General features: G+C 37.8%; 1 protein-coding gene across 17 annotated transcripts in view; it reads right to left on the reverse strand.

The window, feature by feature from the left end:
* afdna (afadin, adherens junction formation factor a) overlaps positions 1-16,796 on the reverse strand; it is a 136,084-nt gene that overhangs the window by 43,400 nt on the left and 75,888 nt on the right. For all 17 annotated transcript variants that reach the window (XM_022662865.2, XM_022662850.2, XM_022662848.2 and 14 more), the window contains 4 exons: positions 7,772-7,841; positions 7,542-7,648; positions 5,485-5,540; positions 1,997-2,202 (listed from right to left, as the gene is read on the reverse strand). In XM_022662865.2, coding sequence (XP_022518586.2) covers positions 1,997-2,202; positions 5,485-5,540; positions 7,542-7,648; positions 7,772-7,841 — 439 coding nt within the window. The remainder of the gene's footprint in view (positions 1-1,996; positions 2,203-5,484; positions 5,541-7,541; positions 7,649-7,771; positions 7,842-16,796) is intronic.

The raw sequence follows: 16,796 nt of genomic DNA on the forward strand, positions 1-16,796 counted from the left end.
ATAGCAATAAAAGGGATACTTTCCTCCTTATTAAAGATCTCAAGGAACGTCACAATGATTTTTAAGGTAAAATGCGATATAATATTGATTTAAGGGCTGTACTAATAAAGAAAAGCATGCAGGACACAATGAATTACTGTGCATAGCTAAAAATATTGTTTTTGGTCGACCTCTACCTCTGATTACAGCGAGTAAAAAGACTGTAGGTTTATCGCTGTCTCTCTCCCGAGTCACTGAGCACACTTCATCTGCTTAGGGTCACAGATTAAAGCTTCAATGTAGAGCTTAAGATTTGGATTTCAAAAAATGATAGAAGATGAAAATCCACTTTTAAAAGGATTTAAAATACCTTAATCCTGGTTTTGGACGGACAGACAGGCAGAGAATGAGTGTAGTGTGTTTAGAACCTTACTGATGCCACAAGTATGCGGGTATTCATTCATCATATGCACGGTAACAGAGCCGTGACAAGCTATTAGCATTAACTCCATATGTGTAAGCGGAGTCTGTGGGCTGAAGGGGTCAGTCTGGGGGCAAGAGAAAACCCACACCCACATGAAATGATGAGTAACCATCCACTGTAGGATGGAAAGAGGAGATATGTTAAACCGTGCTGCATTTGTTTCATTCTTTCTGTTAGCTTGTCAGTTTTTCTTTTGCACTCACACACAGCTGGATAGGCCACCCACTGCACCGGCAGCTGAGGGCCAGCCACAAGCAGTGGAGCAAATAAACCCACAGCGTGTTTCATTCTACTGGCACAGGATCACACACTTCTTAATGCTAACTTAGTGCACAAATCAGGTAAAACAGAGGGCAGGGGAAAACACAAAAATGGACACATACACACCCATACACAAAAAGAGAGTGAGAGAGAGAGAGGGAGAGATAGAGGGACTGCGAGAGAGAGAAAGAGAGAAAGAGAGAGAGAGAGAGAGAGAGAGAGAGAGAGGAACACTAACCAGCACTGTCACAAAGGCACAAAGGCATAGGCAATGACTTGATGTTGGCCGTACTCTACTGCAGGAATGTCCAGTCTTAATCTACAGAGAACCAGTGTGGCTTCTGGCTTTCATACCAATCAAGCAATCGCAAACCTGGTGCTACCTTCCCAAATATGTCCCACAAACATGTTCCTGTATAGCTACTGTTGCACAGGATTTAGAGCATTTCCCAAAATCTCTATTCACTATAGAGTGGTAGGGTAAAATAAAGATGATCAGATTTTTAGGCATATATGGTTAAAACATTATATGTTGTGATATTTAATGTCATGTTCACTATATTTATTTCTATGTAGTAGTACAGTAAGTTTTAGTTATTTTTTTTATTTCACATCACTCAGTTAAACATGAATAATTTTATTTTTGTCTATAAAACCCTAAAACACATGCATATCAATATAATCTGACAGGACTAGTATACTAAATTGTGTTTTGACACAGGAACACAACTGTCACACATTACTGGAACCTAAAAGACAGGAAGGCTAACTGTTGGAGTTTGGTTGGTATGAAGACTCAAAGCAACACTGTATCTGTGTGGACAAGACTGGACACCCCAGCACTACAACTACAGAGCAGCTACTGCGACTACAGCAAAATTATGGGGAAGCAGCAGTGCCCAGTCCAGCTTATGGTGATCTAATGCACCTCTAATCTTACACACCTGTCAGTAATGTTCTTATGCGCTTCAAGACCTTCATTTTGTGGATCAGGTGTATTAGATTAGAGCTTAATCTAAACACTGCAAGAGGTCAACAAACGACGGCTTCAAAAGCAACAGCTTCAAAAGAGAGACGGTAACTAACACATCTGGAGGAGAGTTTTAACAGTGCTTTATTTTTACTCAGCAATATTTCCATTCATTTGGTGAATCATTTACTGCTTATTTTTTATCCAAATTAAGCAACAGAACTTTCTTACTGACTGAGAAAAGTGTCCTGGACTATAAGGATTAAATGAAAGAAATGTAAAGAAATACAGTTGATTCTTACCTGAATCACTCCTTCCATCATGCTCACCATCTTGTTCACGATGGCGATGACTTTGTGCGTTCGCTCTGACGGACTGATGTCTGGCCGGTATTGGCTGGACATCACGTAGCGGCAGGTCATATAGAGCACATAGGTGGGTGACAGCTTGAAGTGCACAGTGGAGCTGTTGGTGTAGTTGATGATGGCTGACAGGAAGGCGTCTTCGGCTGCAGAATGGAGAACACAGACAGTAATTTACACATGAATTCTGAGACACTATAGGTCTCATACCAGGATTGCAAACGTATATAATTTTAAAACACATTATTTTATTTATTTACAGCATTATTGAACTGTGTTATCAGAGGAAAAACAATTATGAATCTAAATACAGATTCAAAATTTAAGTAATGACCAGGTGTAAACTGGTCACAGAGATTAAAATAAAATGGTGTAAATATTAACCTCTACAATATGATCAAAAGTATTGGAAGACCTGCTTATTCATCATTTAAAAGATGAATATTGTACCTATACCTATTCTGTATGGTACCTATACTACTGGAGTTTTTTGCTTTTCCATTAGGCAAATTTTTATACAGAACAGGGTGCAAAAAAGTGTGAATATTTTATTGAGCCAACTGAACCCGAATTTAAAACGTTTCCTACAGAACTATCCATTGTTATTCCGTCGTCACTCTAAAGGTAAAGATGTAAAGATGGTCTTTTGCAAAGTCACCAGCTTATTTTTTTTAGCGATACTATCAAGAGAGTTGGGTCCAGCAGTGTTGTTACTATACAGTGGAAATGTGTCAATAGTGAGGTCCTCATTCCCAGCTTATTCCCTCAAAACATCCCAAAAGTATAGGATGGTTCACCATCATTGCAGAGAACTCTTCACTACAAGAACTAGACAAGCTCATTAGGGTCATGGGTGCAACACACTTCAGCAAGTAGCTGAATACATTCCTTTAGAAAGGGTGCTCACAAACATTCAGACATACAGTCTATGCCTTTGGTTCTCTAAAAAAAACACATCAAAATAAACACACACACTGTTCCTGTGTATCAGCAGAGGTCCTGGGACACACACTCTTGAACAGAACCCTCCACTTAACACAAAGAACTCTGAACTTAAACACAAAGCACACACACACATCCCACTAGTGAACTGCACACTAGTGAATACACAGCAAATAAGACTCCCCACTCAGGGTGGCTTAAACAAACATGTAGGTGGTACACCAGTGAGCTCATAGGGCGTGTCATGTGACAGGAGTTACAATGGGCTATAGGATCAATATTTTATTTGTAATCAATCAAAATAAAGAACAACACTGCTGCAAGGCATTAACACTCAGTCCTGCCATCTAGTGGTTAATAAGAAAGTGGTACATTTAAATGAAATTTAATTTAATTGAAATGGTCTCCCTTAGTCCTTTTAGAAACAGACTCTGGAAAAGCATGTGCCTGCCTTCTCAGAAAGAAGCCATAATAAATCTGTTGACCAATCCTAACAAACCTCAGACCTGAATAAACATTTACAGTACCTGTCTAAAGCTGCAATTTCCTTTCTGTCCCTTAAAACAATAGTGTCCACATATACAACAATAATGAGCCACAGACTAATCAGTAAGTGAAGGTCTATCCAACAGCAATGGATGAAGCTTGACTGAAATGTCAAACTGTCATTCATAGACTTGACTGGAGACATGCTATTTAGAGATGACCACAATAATCATTTTCCACTCATTTACAAGTTGACAAAACATTCAGTAGATACAGGTCCACCAGCAACCTGCTGTGATGATGTGCTTGGAAAGCTGTGGTACTGTGCAGGATAATTTGTTTTCAGGTTAATTATTAATAACAATGTCTGAATGGAGCTTTTCCCATTCTGAGTCATTCTTTTCGTAAAATTCATGCTAGCCCCCTAAAGATTAGCTACAGATGTTCACCTTGTTAACATTGTTAACATCTAAACTGTCTGCCTCCACTTGTTTACTCTCAGTAGTTTTAGGGAAAAGTTTTTAGGTTTGGACTGAGGTTAAGCTAAAAATTTGCACTTAAAAAGCCAATAAAGTTTATTTATACTAATTTAGGCTTCGTTCCACTTGAATCTGTGAGCTTTTAAAGAGTATGCATAAATACAGATGATCTTAACACAGAGTACACAGGGAAGGCTTTGACCGTATGCTTATTAGCCTTAATATGCAACGTGCTAAAACAAATGGGATAACATGCAAACAAAAAAATCTTATACTTAAGTTTAAATATTACTGGGATTGTTGTTTGACTAGTAGTAAAGTTTAATATTAAAGTTAAACCTGTTACATAATCAAACCTGATTACATACTACATGCTAACGGTCAAGCTATAGACATCATCAGACACACACAGAGCTGATGATGCCTATAGCTTGACTGTTAGCATGTGGTATGTTTTTTCTCCACTGTCAGTTTTCTCTTTCAGGTCTTATAACAGCAATTATATCAGACAGCCGCATAAGTTCCAGGTGGTTGCTCAAAAATGCAATAATTTAAAATGTAAAAGGTAAAAGAATTCTTCTATTTATAAAATAGTGCCATACCTAGGTTTAGTTTGAGTGCAGGTAGTTTCACACTTTGTCTGTGGACACGTTTGGGTCATTTACTGAAATTATTTGGTTTCAAACAGCATATAAATAATGTTTGAAGCACTAAAAGTAAATAATATTGGTTGAGGAAAAGCAAATTGCACTGGAATGCAAGTACTATTTTTAGAAAGAGTAAGTTCTGCCCTTTCTAAACTTAGAACATTTAGGCTGATCTGTGAAGGAAATCCTGAGTTATTAAGATGAGAACACATGCGATTTTGGACATAAATTCTGTCTGTCAGGTTCTAAGGGTTAAAGAACCGGCTACTTTTGTATAAATGTAAGGGCTCAAAACAGTAAAAATATGATGTAATGTTGTTTATCTAGTTAAGCAATAAGATACATTAACAATTAGATTTATAATTAATGTTACTGATTTATTCTACACCACAAAAGACCAGTTGCATCCCTGCTGTGAGGTCACAAAACAAAACTAAACAGAAAGCACTCCACAACATGTCCCAGACAAGAGGGCCATCAATACTTTCCATGCATTGATGTCTGAGACAACCGGCTCTCCCCACTCTCATAAAAATAGATTAGCAATTAGCCTTTTAACAGCAACAGCCCTCGAAAGCTCGACAGCAAATGGCCCTGAGACGGGTCAGGAAGCCACATCTGTAATTGGTCCAGCAGCAGAACGAGCACAGGAATATTTACACTAGCACACTCAGTTTCCTTCCATAATTAAAAAGCGGAGGATACTATTAATACCAAACTGCATAACTTCTAGGCCCAGACAATAGTCAAAAAGAATTATAAAAAAAAAGGCACAGGCAAGCAGTAATCCAGTTACCACGTTGAAGGCAGATGACAGGTTTGTGCGCAGTGGTGAGTGGGTGGCTGAATGAATGAATGAATAGATGATACTCACAGTTCTCCCTGAACTCGATGCTGGCTGGTAGTGTAAGCTCAGGGCCATCATGAGGTCTGTAGGGAGAAAACAGGCGCTCATTAAACCAACTCAGGTAGAACATGTTCACACCACTGTCCACTGAAGCCCACCGCTCCAGACCCCCGGCTCCACTTCTGCCATACAGCATTATTTAGCAGACTCTGCTGTCCTAGCGCTGTGTGTGTGTGTGTATGGGTCCAGTAGTTCTGGATTATTGATGAGTGGATTGGGTGCAGGACCGTATGGGTTCAGGTAACCGAGGTTTAGATAGCACGAGTATGGATCAGGTTTCATACACACGTTCCTACACTCTTTTGCCAAGCCCATACACTCCTGATCCCTACACTCACTTCCCTGGGGAGGGGGTGAACCCCCGTCTTACTCTACTATGGTGCACACTACAAAAAACAAACAAACAAACAAACAAACAAAAACACACAAACAGGAAACCTGTGCACTTTTACATGAACTTTGGACAGTTTTTTCTCCCACAGTAAATCTATGCCATTCGGACTTTCCTGAACCTAGAAATACTTTTAATCTATACAGTCTTTACTCAACACTGGCATACTGACCCCTAGGGCTGGGAGATTAATCGAATTAATTTGATTAATCAAATTACTGTTTTAATGCGATTTTCAAAATGGGATAATCAAGATTGTATATCTTTACATACAAATGCTGCCTGAGGGAATCTCAGTAGATCGGCTGGGGTTTCTACCAGAAACCTGTAGCTACAGAACTTCTTTATGTTGCAGAGATTCTCATATTTCACTCTTTACCTTAACTGAAATACAAGGAGGTTATGTTTTCACTGTTTTATATAGGGGTCTGCTTACTATTCGTAAAATAAATAAATAAAACATTTTGAAATAAAATGTAGAGGAAACAATGGCTTGGGCATTACTTTAAATAGTGCTGTCAGTTTAGAAATATAACGCTGAATTCACTCATAATCAGAATTCACTCATATATCTGAAATATATATATATATATCTGAAATATATATATATATATATATATATATATATATATATATATATATATATATATATATATATATATATATATATATTAACAATATTGTCCAGCTCTACGGACCTCACAGGGTCTTATACACTTGTCCCCTCATTATATTGTCTTTACGGTGTCTATAGAAACCACAAAGTGTCAATCCACCTCATATTGAACCACAGTGTCTCTACACACTTATCACCGCCTTCCAATACTGACCTCCACACACGTGTCCTCTCCTCATATTGACCTCACAGACACTTCTCGGTCTCACCACACACTGTGAGATGAATACGGTGAGTGTGTAGACACTGAGCTCAGTATGGGAAGCGGGGATAAGCAGGTACAGACACTGAAGTCAGTATGAGGTGGACAAGTGTGGATACACTTTGAGCTGACTATAGACACTTTCCACCTCATATTGAGGTCACAGTGTCTATAGTGAGCACAAACTGCCTACACCTACTCGTTGACCACATTGGGAATATACTGACTTTGTGTTGATACACTCTTGCGCCCCCATAGTGACTTAACAGTGTCTATACTAAGTACAGAGTTTACACGTCCCAATCATAGCAATTTTGAATCTATTCACATTTCCCACCGGTGTTGACCTTAGTTAGTGTTAACAAATTAGGTTCCCTAAGCTGATTTTACTAGGTTTAAATACATTAGCGGACTATGCTTACACTACTTACATGTTATAGTCTATAGTCTAAACAACCTTGTCAGTCTATACTACCTTGACCTCCATTCTAACTTCACTGAGTCTATACACACACTCGTCTCCATACACTCTTGATGTCTACAATGACTTCATTAGGTTTGTATTCCCTTGCTTCCCTATAACTGATATCATTGGGTCAATACACACACTCCCCTATAGACTTTTGACTTCTACAAAAAAAAAGTCTATGCAGAAATGTCAGCGCCTGACAGCAGATAAAGGCATTACAGTAAAAGGCTAGTGTGGATATGCTTGCTATGGGCTTACGTTAGCAGACAGCAACCCAACAGCTCACCTTCCATCGTGCTTGCTGAAATCCTGCTGCTCTCCACGAATCATGGGCTTCACCATGCCTCTCTCGCTGCCGTTACCAGAACGATCCATGTCCAGCTTCCCTGAGCTCTGCAGTCACACACACACACACACACACACACTATGTAATACACTGCATGCCCTCCCAACATGTATACGTACACACAGAAACACAGGTGGAAGTTCACACATACGTATACAAAACACACAAACCTTGCTTGTGGGCAGAGCGGTGCCACTGTGAACGTCCCCGTGCAGGTCAAAGGTCGTCTCTGGGACACTCCTAGGACACAGAGAGAGAGACAACACATGAGAACAAGAAGGAACAAGAAGAGCAAGAACAACAGTTTAGAATAATGTATAATATTGGAAGATATCATTTTAAATTAAAACCCAGAGGGCACAGATCTTACACCCTGCACAAAACACGTTAAGACGCTCATTGCTATCTAACACCCCACCAGCAGACTATTATCACGTCTTAAGCCTGCGTTGTTTAAATAGCTAAGATGCTTACAAAAATACATCTACACTGATAAGTGTGGTTGTCTGGAAGTGAGGTGGAAATTCAGGTAAATTAAATTTACATTAACAATAAACAGAATGCAATATAAAATAACATGACTGTTCCTTCACAGCGTGTAGAAGCAGCTTAGTTTCCTCTGCTGAGAAGCGAAGAGGCACTGTGCCATTAAAATACCAATCTGCCAAAGTCAGAGCTCATCTGGTTCTTAAAGGGAATGGTAAGTGATATGCTGATTTGTTTATTTCATGTTATGCTCAAAACACACCCATGATTAATTATAAGAAATAGTACATGACTTATGCATGTTTTGCACCGCACAAAGCATACTTTTTGCATTGTCACAAAACCAAAGATACACTGATGCTCTAAATCGAGCTGTGCAATGAATGATTGACGGCTCACCTACAGGTCACACACACATCTTCCTAAAAGAGTAAGCAGGGAAAACACAGAATTCTGTGCGCATACACACAACTAACTGAACAGTCCTGCATTCATTCAGTGCTGTGGCAGAAATCCTTTGGCTGCTTTATCAGACTAAATGAATGAGTGGGAATCCTGCCATCTAAATATACACCCAAACAGCATCTGATTTCACCCTCGCAAACCACATAAGAGCCTCTAAAGCATGAGTGTACTGCGTGAAGCAGCAGTGATTAAAAGCCGCTCTGTAGGAGACAGACAAACACACACAAAGTCCTACTCCACATGCAGTTGTACCACAAGAAATCACACAGCAGGGCCCTACTGAGCAAGTTCCACATTCACCCAGGACCACTTCACAGGAAATGCCCCCCCCCAAACAATTCAGAATCTGAGGAGCTATTGATGGCGTCTTTAAGACTTAAAAACTGCCTGAACAGAAAGAACAGCCCAAACAGAAAACCAATTCTACTCATGAACATTTATGTTCAATTGTTTTTGAGAAGCCATGGCTAAAACATGTAGACTCAAGCTATTTAATAATAATAACTTTAACATATGGCTCCTGTCTAATCAGTATTACATTTAAGAGTGAGAAAAAAATAAATCAATCAATCAGCGCCAATACTTTTAGAGTTTATTACAAGGGGTCAGCCACACTCAACTGGTCCACATTCGGACCACCACCCCTCCCTCCCTTTTTTATAGATTAAAAGTAATGCAAAATTAGTGTCACACAATACACTATACAGAATAATGATCACATACAATGTAATAATACTGTTTAACAAAAATATTGCAAAAAATTACTATTGTACTCTAAAGTTCGGTTTAGTCTTAAACATTCATCAATGAAAATCTGTTGCGCCAGGAGAAGAAATTTAAAAGTGATTCATAAATAACTACGTCTGTATGGACAAAAGAAGTTTAATATCAATGATATTATAAGAGAATTGTTTTGCTTTATTTGGCATAACTGTTCAGGGAAGATGTTTCTACTACATATTAATTGCATTTAGTGACAAAAGCACCATTATTCCAGAAACCACAGTTCCATTGCTCCACAACTCAACTGGGTTTTACACCACTCTCATCCACAAATGGCTTTAGGAATGGTGCCAATAGCTTTCTGTTTAGCTGCTTCAGAGAGTCCTATTTTATTGACAGTGATTGTTGAGACTAGACATTTTTAATTTAATATGGGGGTGTATAATGACCAAAAATAGCACAAAAACGAGTAGGCAAAACATAAATCTGACAGAATAGCACTGTGACTGTGTCCTCTCTTACGACATGTCCTGTCCTTTCCTGTCCTGCCCACAGCTGTAATCCTCTGCAACATCAGACTGGGGCATTTACATCGGATTAGAGATTTCAACTCCACAGTCATGAAGAAATTAACCACGCGGCTTGATATTTCCCATCACACCAACGCGCCGCCCAATGAACCTAATCAGAGTCTTTTCAGCGGGATCAGACCATTAGGGGCAAATCCGTCAGAAAGCGGGTATTAATGAAGAGCTTATTATAGCAGAGCCACGTGCTTTCAGACGAGACATATGGAAACACTTACTTTCTCACAGAACACGTCTATTCAGAGAAAGAGCTACAAACAAAGTGAAAACCAGTAAAATATTATTTACATATTAACATTTGACACGTGAAACGTAATGCTAAAACACACAACTACTTATATAAAAGCATCTTACATGTACAGAGCTCATACACACATATTACAACTCATATACAACGCTCATACACACATATTGCAGCTCTCAGGAGTAACCTGTTCAATTAAATACAGTTTTAAATGCTGAGATGCCCAAAATTAGAACAGCAAAAGCACAAACTCTCACTTTATCCGACACATTTTATACTTATAAAGTCGACAGGTCAAATTTACTATTTACCCAACATAAGTCAAATAACACACCCACCTGCCAGTGCTGCACTACTCCTGTCAGTGTGTGGCTAATGTACACTGCAACCAGTCAGACCAGGACGCGACATGGAACTACAGAGAAGAGTGTGCGCATGTGTGTGTGTGTGTGTGTGTGGGTGACAGCCCTGCCTCCAGAACACACTCCGTTAGTGTGTCCCTCTGCAGTGAGACAGCGCCACACCCACCATACTCCACTCCAGCCAGCCAAACCCACACTGATCAGATTATAGGGTCTGTGTGTGCCTGAAGCCTGCCATAACCTCACCCTCCCTCCTTCTCTTTTCCCTCCTTTTCTGTCCTTTTCCTCCTTCCCTTCCTCTCACAAACTCCAAACCATCCCCTGTCAGTGTCCTTGCACTGCCTCCTTTATCCCCTCTTCCCTTCTTCTTTCCTCCTTCCTCTGCTGTGCTGTAGTGAACAGCAGCTGATACAGTGATTACAGGCAGTGTGCAGACTCTGCACCGGCACTGTAGAGGGCAGCCTTCAGCAAGCAGGCCACGTCCTGCCTCACACACCACTTGTTTTGAAATGATGTAAGAGAAGAGAAGAGGTCCCGTGTGTCCACATATTTGCTACAGGTAATACAGCTGTCAAAATAAATATCACATACAAGCTGTGATCAACGGAAAGGAAAATGTAAAAACAACAGTGTCCATTTGGACTTTTAAAGCTGCCTCAGCAACCCCTCCCAGGATAATTCAGCCAAGGGATTACTATACATTAAACAGATAATATGTTTATGTTCAAATTATTAATATTTAGACCTACAGCAATACTTTCAATACTTTTAACCAATTTCCCAAATGTAGCTTTTTTCTTAAATGTAGAATACTTAAATTGAGAACACAGTACACAAAATGTTTCAGTTAAGCCTATTGTTACAATATTATAGTTTATTTCACTGGGGAAAATTCGGACTACTTTAATTAATATGGGCAAGCAGAGCTAAAGACTGCAATATTAACTAAACTACAAAGTTACATTTACATACATTTACATACTCAAGAAACTTTACCTCTTTTACATGTCAAAACCAAATATCTCAGACCTTCAGGTTGAAAAAAACTAATAGTTTGTATTACTGTGTACTTTTAGAGCTTGCTGGTTTTCATGAGGGCCCACATACGGATTTGGACATCAGTACGTAACATGGTCTGAGAGAATCATACTGTAATAATGTTAACATCTTTAGTAGTATATAGTAATGTACAGTATTTACCATTCATCATTTAACAATTGATTTGATAGTCTGACCTACTAGCAAGAAGAACCTCGTGCACATTTTAATCACATTGTCACTATGGGTTCGGCATGCTGCTGCCTGCACTACGCAACACTGCTGGAGCTGCATTAGAGCTTGTGTGAGAACAAGTGGGTGAATAACAAGTCGTATTGGTGTAAACTCCTGTAATGTTACTCTTCTTCGAAGCAACAATGTTGCACAGTGATTGCATGGGTATTTCAGGCAGTAGATATGATTTTTTTCATTGAGAGTATTTGCATTTTGCAAAATCAGCAAAAATCAATCGCTCCATGGAAACCATCCAACTGATATAAAAATAAATAAATAAATAAATACATTTAACAAATACGACCAAATGATCTAGAGTCGGGGCAGTGGTGGTGTATGAAAAACTGCAGGGTGTATTTTCCGTTGAAAAATGTGCCTTCCTGGCGGAAGATAAATTGTGTTGAGAATTATAATGTCAGCTATAGGTGATCCAACAGGATTAAAAAAAATCTACTGCACTGTACTTTTTCCACACATTAATGTACTGTTATATTATTAATATGAAAGTTTTTAAGTTTGTATAGTGGTTAGTCGCATTCAGAGCGCATTCGGAAATGTTGTACTAGTTGCTATTGACCACCTGCAATTATAATAAGCTCATTTATCCTTTAAACATATGATCTAATACGCATGAAGTTTCACCACTTAACAGCCTGGAACATACATCTGAGAAGAAAACACGCTATTTTATTTCTTTTAACTGCCAGACCTGCTAGATAAGATCTAAATACACTCAATAGTAAGTAAAAGGATTAGCTAGCTAGTGAGTGCAAATATGGACAAATAAAAAAATTTTTTTGTCAAATAATTCGTTTTTACATATTTCTGTGTTGGCAATGCTATGAACAGTCATAACGATACTATTTTCTATAGGTTATAAACATACATACAGTGTAAATATATAAATATCTGCATGTAATAAACATTTTTATACAAATTCAGGACATTTTTCCTGACAATAACTCACAACGCATGCAAACCACACATGCACGCACGCACGCACTCTGTTGTTAAGGCAGCATAGCAAAATTCACAATGGTTGTCCAGAGCGACAGCAGCAGCATTACATGAACAACTGCTGACAATGTAAACACTGAGCACCAGCGCAAACAAGCAAGTTCAATATGTGCTCTCACAAACACATGCACTGCTGTAATGGACCAACTCTGTGTGTGCAGAATGTTACAGTGATAACGTATACAGTGACGTATACATTAACGTGATACAGTGCAATTAGCATTTTACCTTATTCTTAATAATAATTTTTTGCTCATTAACTTAAACTTAAACAAGCTGTTATATTTCACTGACTATTACACTAGATTGAACCACACACAAACTATTGAAGCTACATAATCAGCATGTTATGAAGTTTCCCACTTCTGTACATTGTTAGTATGTAATAGGAACACATCTGCTTCTCCACCACCAACAAAAACAGAGCTACCAGAAATAGCCTGCTCTGTGAACAGAGCACGAAGCTTCAGCTGTGAATCTGCAATAGACTAATGTGGTTCCAGGTTACGCCTGGCAGCATCACAACACCCTCTTATGGGCAATCAGTGTACTGAGCTGCACATTCTCAAATAAAGTTCAGCTTTCTGGAGCTCAGCTCAGCTGGATCCACTGAAACCACAGTTCCACAAGTCCTGGGACTCCATTCTTCTGAGGTTGATTAGGCTGCCATAAACATGACATCCTTCATGTTTCTCACAGATTAGGAGAACTCAATACATGTGTGATCTCTGTGCCTTGCAGTAGACCAGACCACAAATCTGTGATTATTTATCCATTCAGGAAATGATGAGTTGATGAGTAGTTTTTCCACAGTGGGTCCATTTTGTGGAATATTTAACTTTGTTTTTCATTTTGCAGTTTGTTCAATTGAATTAAATTACATAGAACTTCTTCCATAAAATCTGAATTATGGAATTACATTATTAGTATAATGGATTGCAGTAATGCGTACATATAACAGTCATGCATCTAATTCCCTAATTCAAAGTCCAGCTTTTTTACACTAATAAAAAGTTTTAAGCTCAGATTTATTATTCTGTAATTTACCCCAAGACCCATGGTTGTATGAGGTCACCCACTTTAGTTCCACATGAACATAGAACCAATGTTTAAAACTGAGCTTTATAGTAGATAAGTCACTTCATGTGTCTAAAATATTAATTGTATCCTGATTGTGATCCTGATTTTGGTCACATGCATTTGCAACTGGGTGTGTTCACACTTGCATTGTTATTTGACTTGACCTTATCCAGATTAAAACCTGATACTTTAAAATTAATAATTTGACCTGATATAAATGTGGTTGGAGAAAGCTGAGGTAAATTTCACTAATAATAATTTCCATGTATGTAAGCCCTTAATATAATATATCAAAATGACAAATAACAATATTTAACCGTTAATAAGCCTGAAGCTCATTGTCTGATTTTAACATTTATTATAACTTCTTCTTCCAAAAAAAACTGAATATACTATAAAAATTATTCAGTAACTTCTATGAGTGATTATGTGAAAAAAAATTGGCTCAAACTGTTCTGAATGATGGATCGCCCTTCAGACTTAAAAACTTTTAAGCAAGGCAGAGAGGTCTGATTTTATGTAAAACTGCAGGCAACTGAACAGCATAACAGTTTTGCCTTCATTATTAGCATGTTTGAGGAGCTTCCATTATTGCTTTTAATTCAGTTTCCATCAGCCACTGATGTTGGAACGTCTCTATAGTTAACCTGACCTGTACCAACAGGCCTGTAGCACTGATGTTTGTTATGATGAAAACTTTACAGTGACTCATTCTGTTTTACGTCAAAACTAATACAGAAGAAGCTTTTCTGGATTCTTTTGCTGTTGCTTTCAGAGCAAGTAGTTATGTCATTCAGTAAATGGTTGTTATGTATCTCCTCCTCCATATGAGAATTATAATGTCAGCTATTGTTGATCCAACAGGATTTAAAAAATATCAATTGCACTGTTTTTTTTACACACATTAATGTACTGCTATATTATCACTATCAAAGTTCTTAAGTTTGTAGATTACAAAACAGTGGTTAGTCGTATTCAGAGCACATACTGTTGTACAGAGAACTGTTGTACTGATTGCTATTGACCACCTGCAGTTTTATTTGTACATAAGCTCATTTATCCATTAAACATATGCTCTAATATGAATGAAGTTTCAACAACCTGGCCAAGCAAACATACATCTGAGAAGAAAATACGTAATTTTATTTCTTGCAAGTGCCAGACCTGCTAGGTAAGATCTAAATACACTCAAGATAAAGTAAAAGTATTAGCTAGCTAGTGCAAACATGGACAAATACAAATATATTTTGTCAAATGATTAGTTTTCTGTCATGTGTCATATATATTTGTATTTCTGAGAGTAGTAATCAAAGTGTGGAGTAAGCAGTGATTAATTATGATTTAAAGGAACAGGCATTTAAACCAGCTGATTGATAGTATTGAAAAACAACAAACAAAAGTAATAAAACATACTATAACAACCACCTGGTTTATACAGATATATATTTTATATAGAATAATATTTAGGGAACAAAAATAAGACTTATGTAGCATTCTATGTACCTCCCACGAGCCACCCAAAAAAAAAAAAAAAAAAAAAGGAAAGAAAGAAAGAAATATAAACCAAAAATGACATTGGCTGCATTATTAGTCATCCAAATGTTCGATCAGTCATTTTATTTTATTTTTGTTTAAGTTTCAATCTTTAGTGAGAATAGGTTTATCCATCACAGGGAATTGCTTGTTTCATAGCTACCATCCTCATAGGGTGCAAATCAATACAGGCCAAAGTCATTCTCAAAGGCCCTGTCAGTCTGGATTCCTTCCTCTGGATATGTGATAGAGTGTATGTCAGAACAGTTAGAACATTCGTTTATGATTTCAAATAGAACAGAAAGCTGATCCATCAGACACAAAGCCCGACAGCACATGCAATCCTGAACTAATTTCTTCACAGGTTCTCCTACTCCAATTCTACACTACTAGCACCATCAAATCAAATCTACTATTCTCTTTGTGTAACACACGTAGTAGCAGTTTGCTGTGTAGCTTTAGTATGCTGTGCAGCTTGCTGAGAACATTACAGGATGCCTGCTACTCCTTTACAGCTGTGTATAAATCAATGGACGCAAAGCGGGCTTGAAATGCCTGTGCTCATCACACTCATTCTGTCTCCCTGCTGAGCAGCAGACTGAGAACTATAAACAGTAAGATTCATCACCTCTTAAACACTTTATTCCTCAAGGATCACAAATCATCTCTATTCTCCAAGGTTGCAGTGATTACTTAATGACAGTGAATATAAAAATTACATTTAACTATTTAAAAACAAAAAAGGGAATCTATAAACTAATGTGATGTGTTGGAAGAAATATGCATTTTTATTTAAGTTATTTATTGAGAATAAATACAAACAGCTTTTTAAACAGACATTTCATAACACCCAACACCAGGCTAATTAATGCTTTATTAAGTTTGATCAGGTGAGTTGTTGGTGATGAAATTTAATGAATCCATGTCGTAACTTGGGGATTCAACAAGGCTGGAAACCAAATCTTGAGTTCTTCTAACTTGGTTATAAAAAATTCTCCTTAGTCTACTGAATTTATGTTTATTTGTTCTGTATTTTTAATTCTGATTCCGTTTATGGGTAAAACAATTATTGCTATTTCACTTACTATAATTTTACTGTATTTATTTTTTCCAAGACGTATTTAGTACTATTTATTTATTTATGCTTTTAAGTCTATTTGTATTAGTTTTAATATTATACAGGGTTTTACACAGACATATCGAATAGATAGTGCTGTGCCCTATGTCCTATGCAGGCTTAAAAAGGCTGGATGTCATTATTTACAAATGATTACCATCACTGCACTGCTGTCCACTGTGGATGGTAATGCTTTCTACGAGTTATTACCTGTACACACATTAGATTGTGGATGAAGGAATGTTAAATTCCAGCACAACATCTGGATCCTAATATCAGGCCTTACTTCAACTTCAATAATTCACAGTG

The sequence above is a fragment of the Astyanax mexicanus genome, chromosome 1, assembly GCF_023375975.1.
Source record: "Astyanax mexicanus isolate ESR-SI-001 chromosome 1, AstMex3_surface, whole genome shotgun sequence".
In the NCBI taxonomy this organism is placed as follows: Eukaryota; Metazoa; Chordata; class Actinopteri; order Characiformes; family Acestrorhamphidae; genus Astyanax; species Astyanax mexicanus.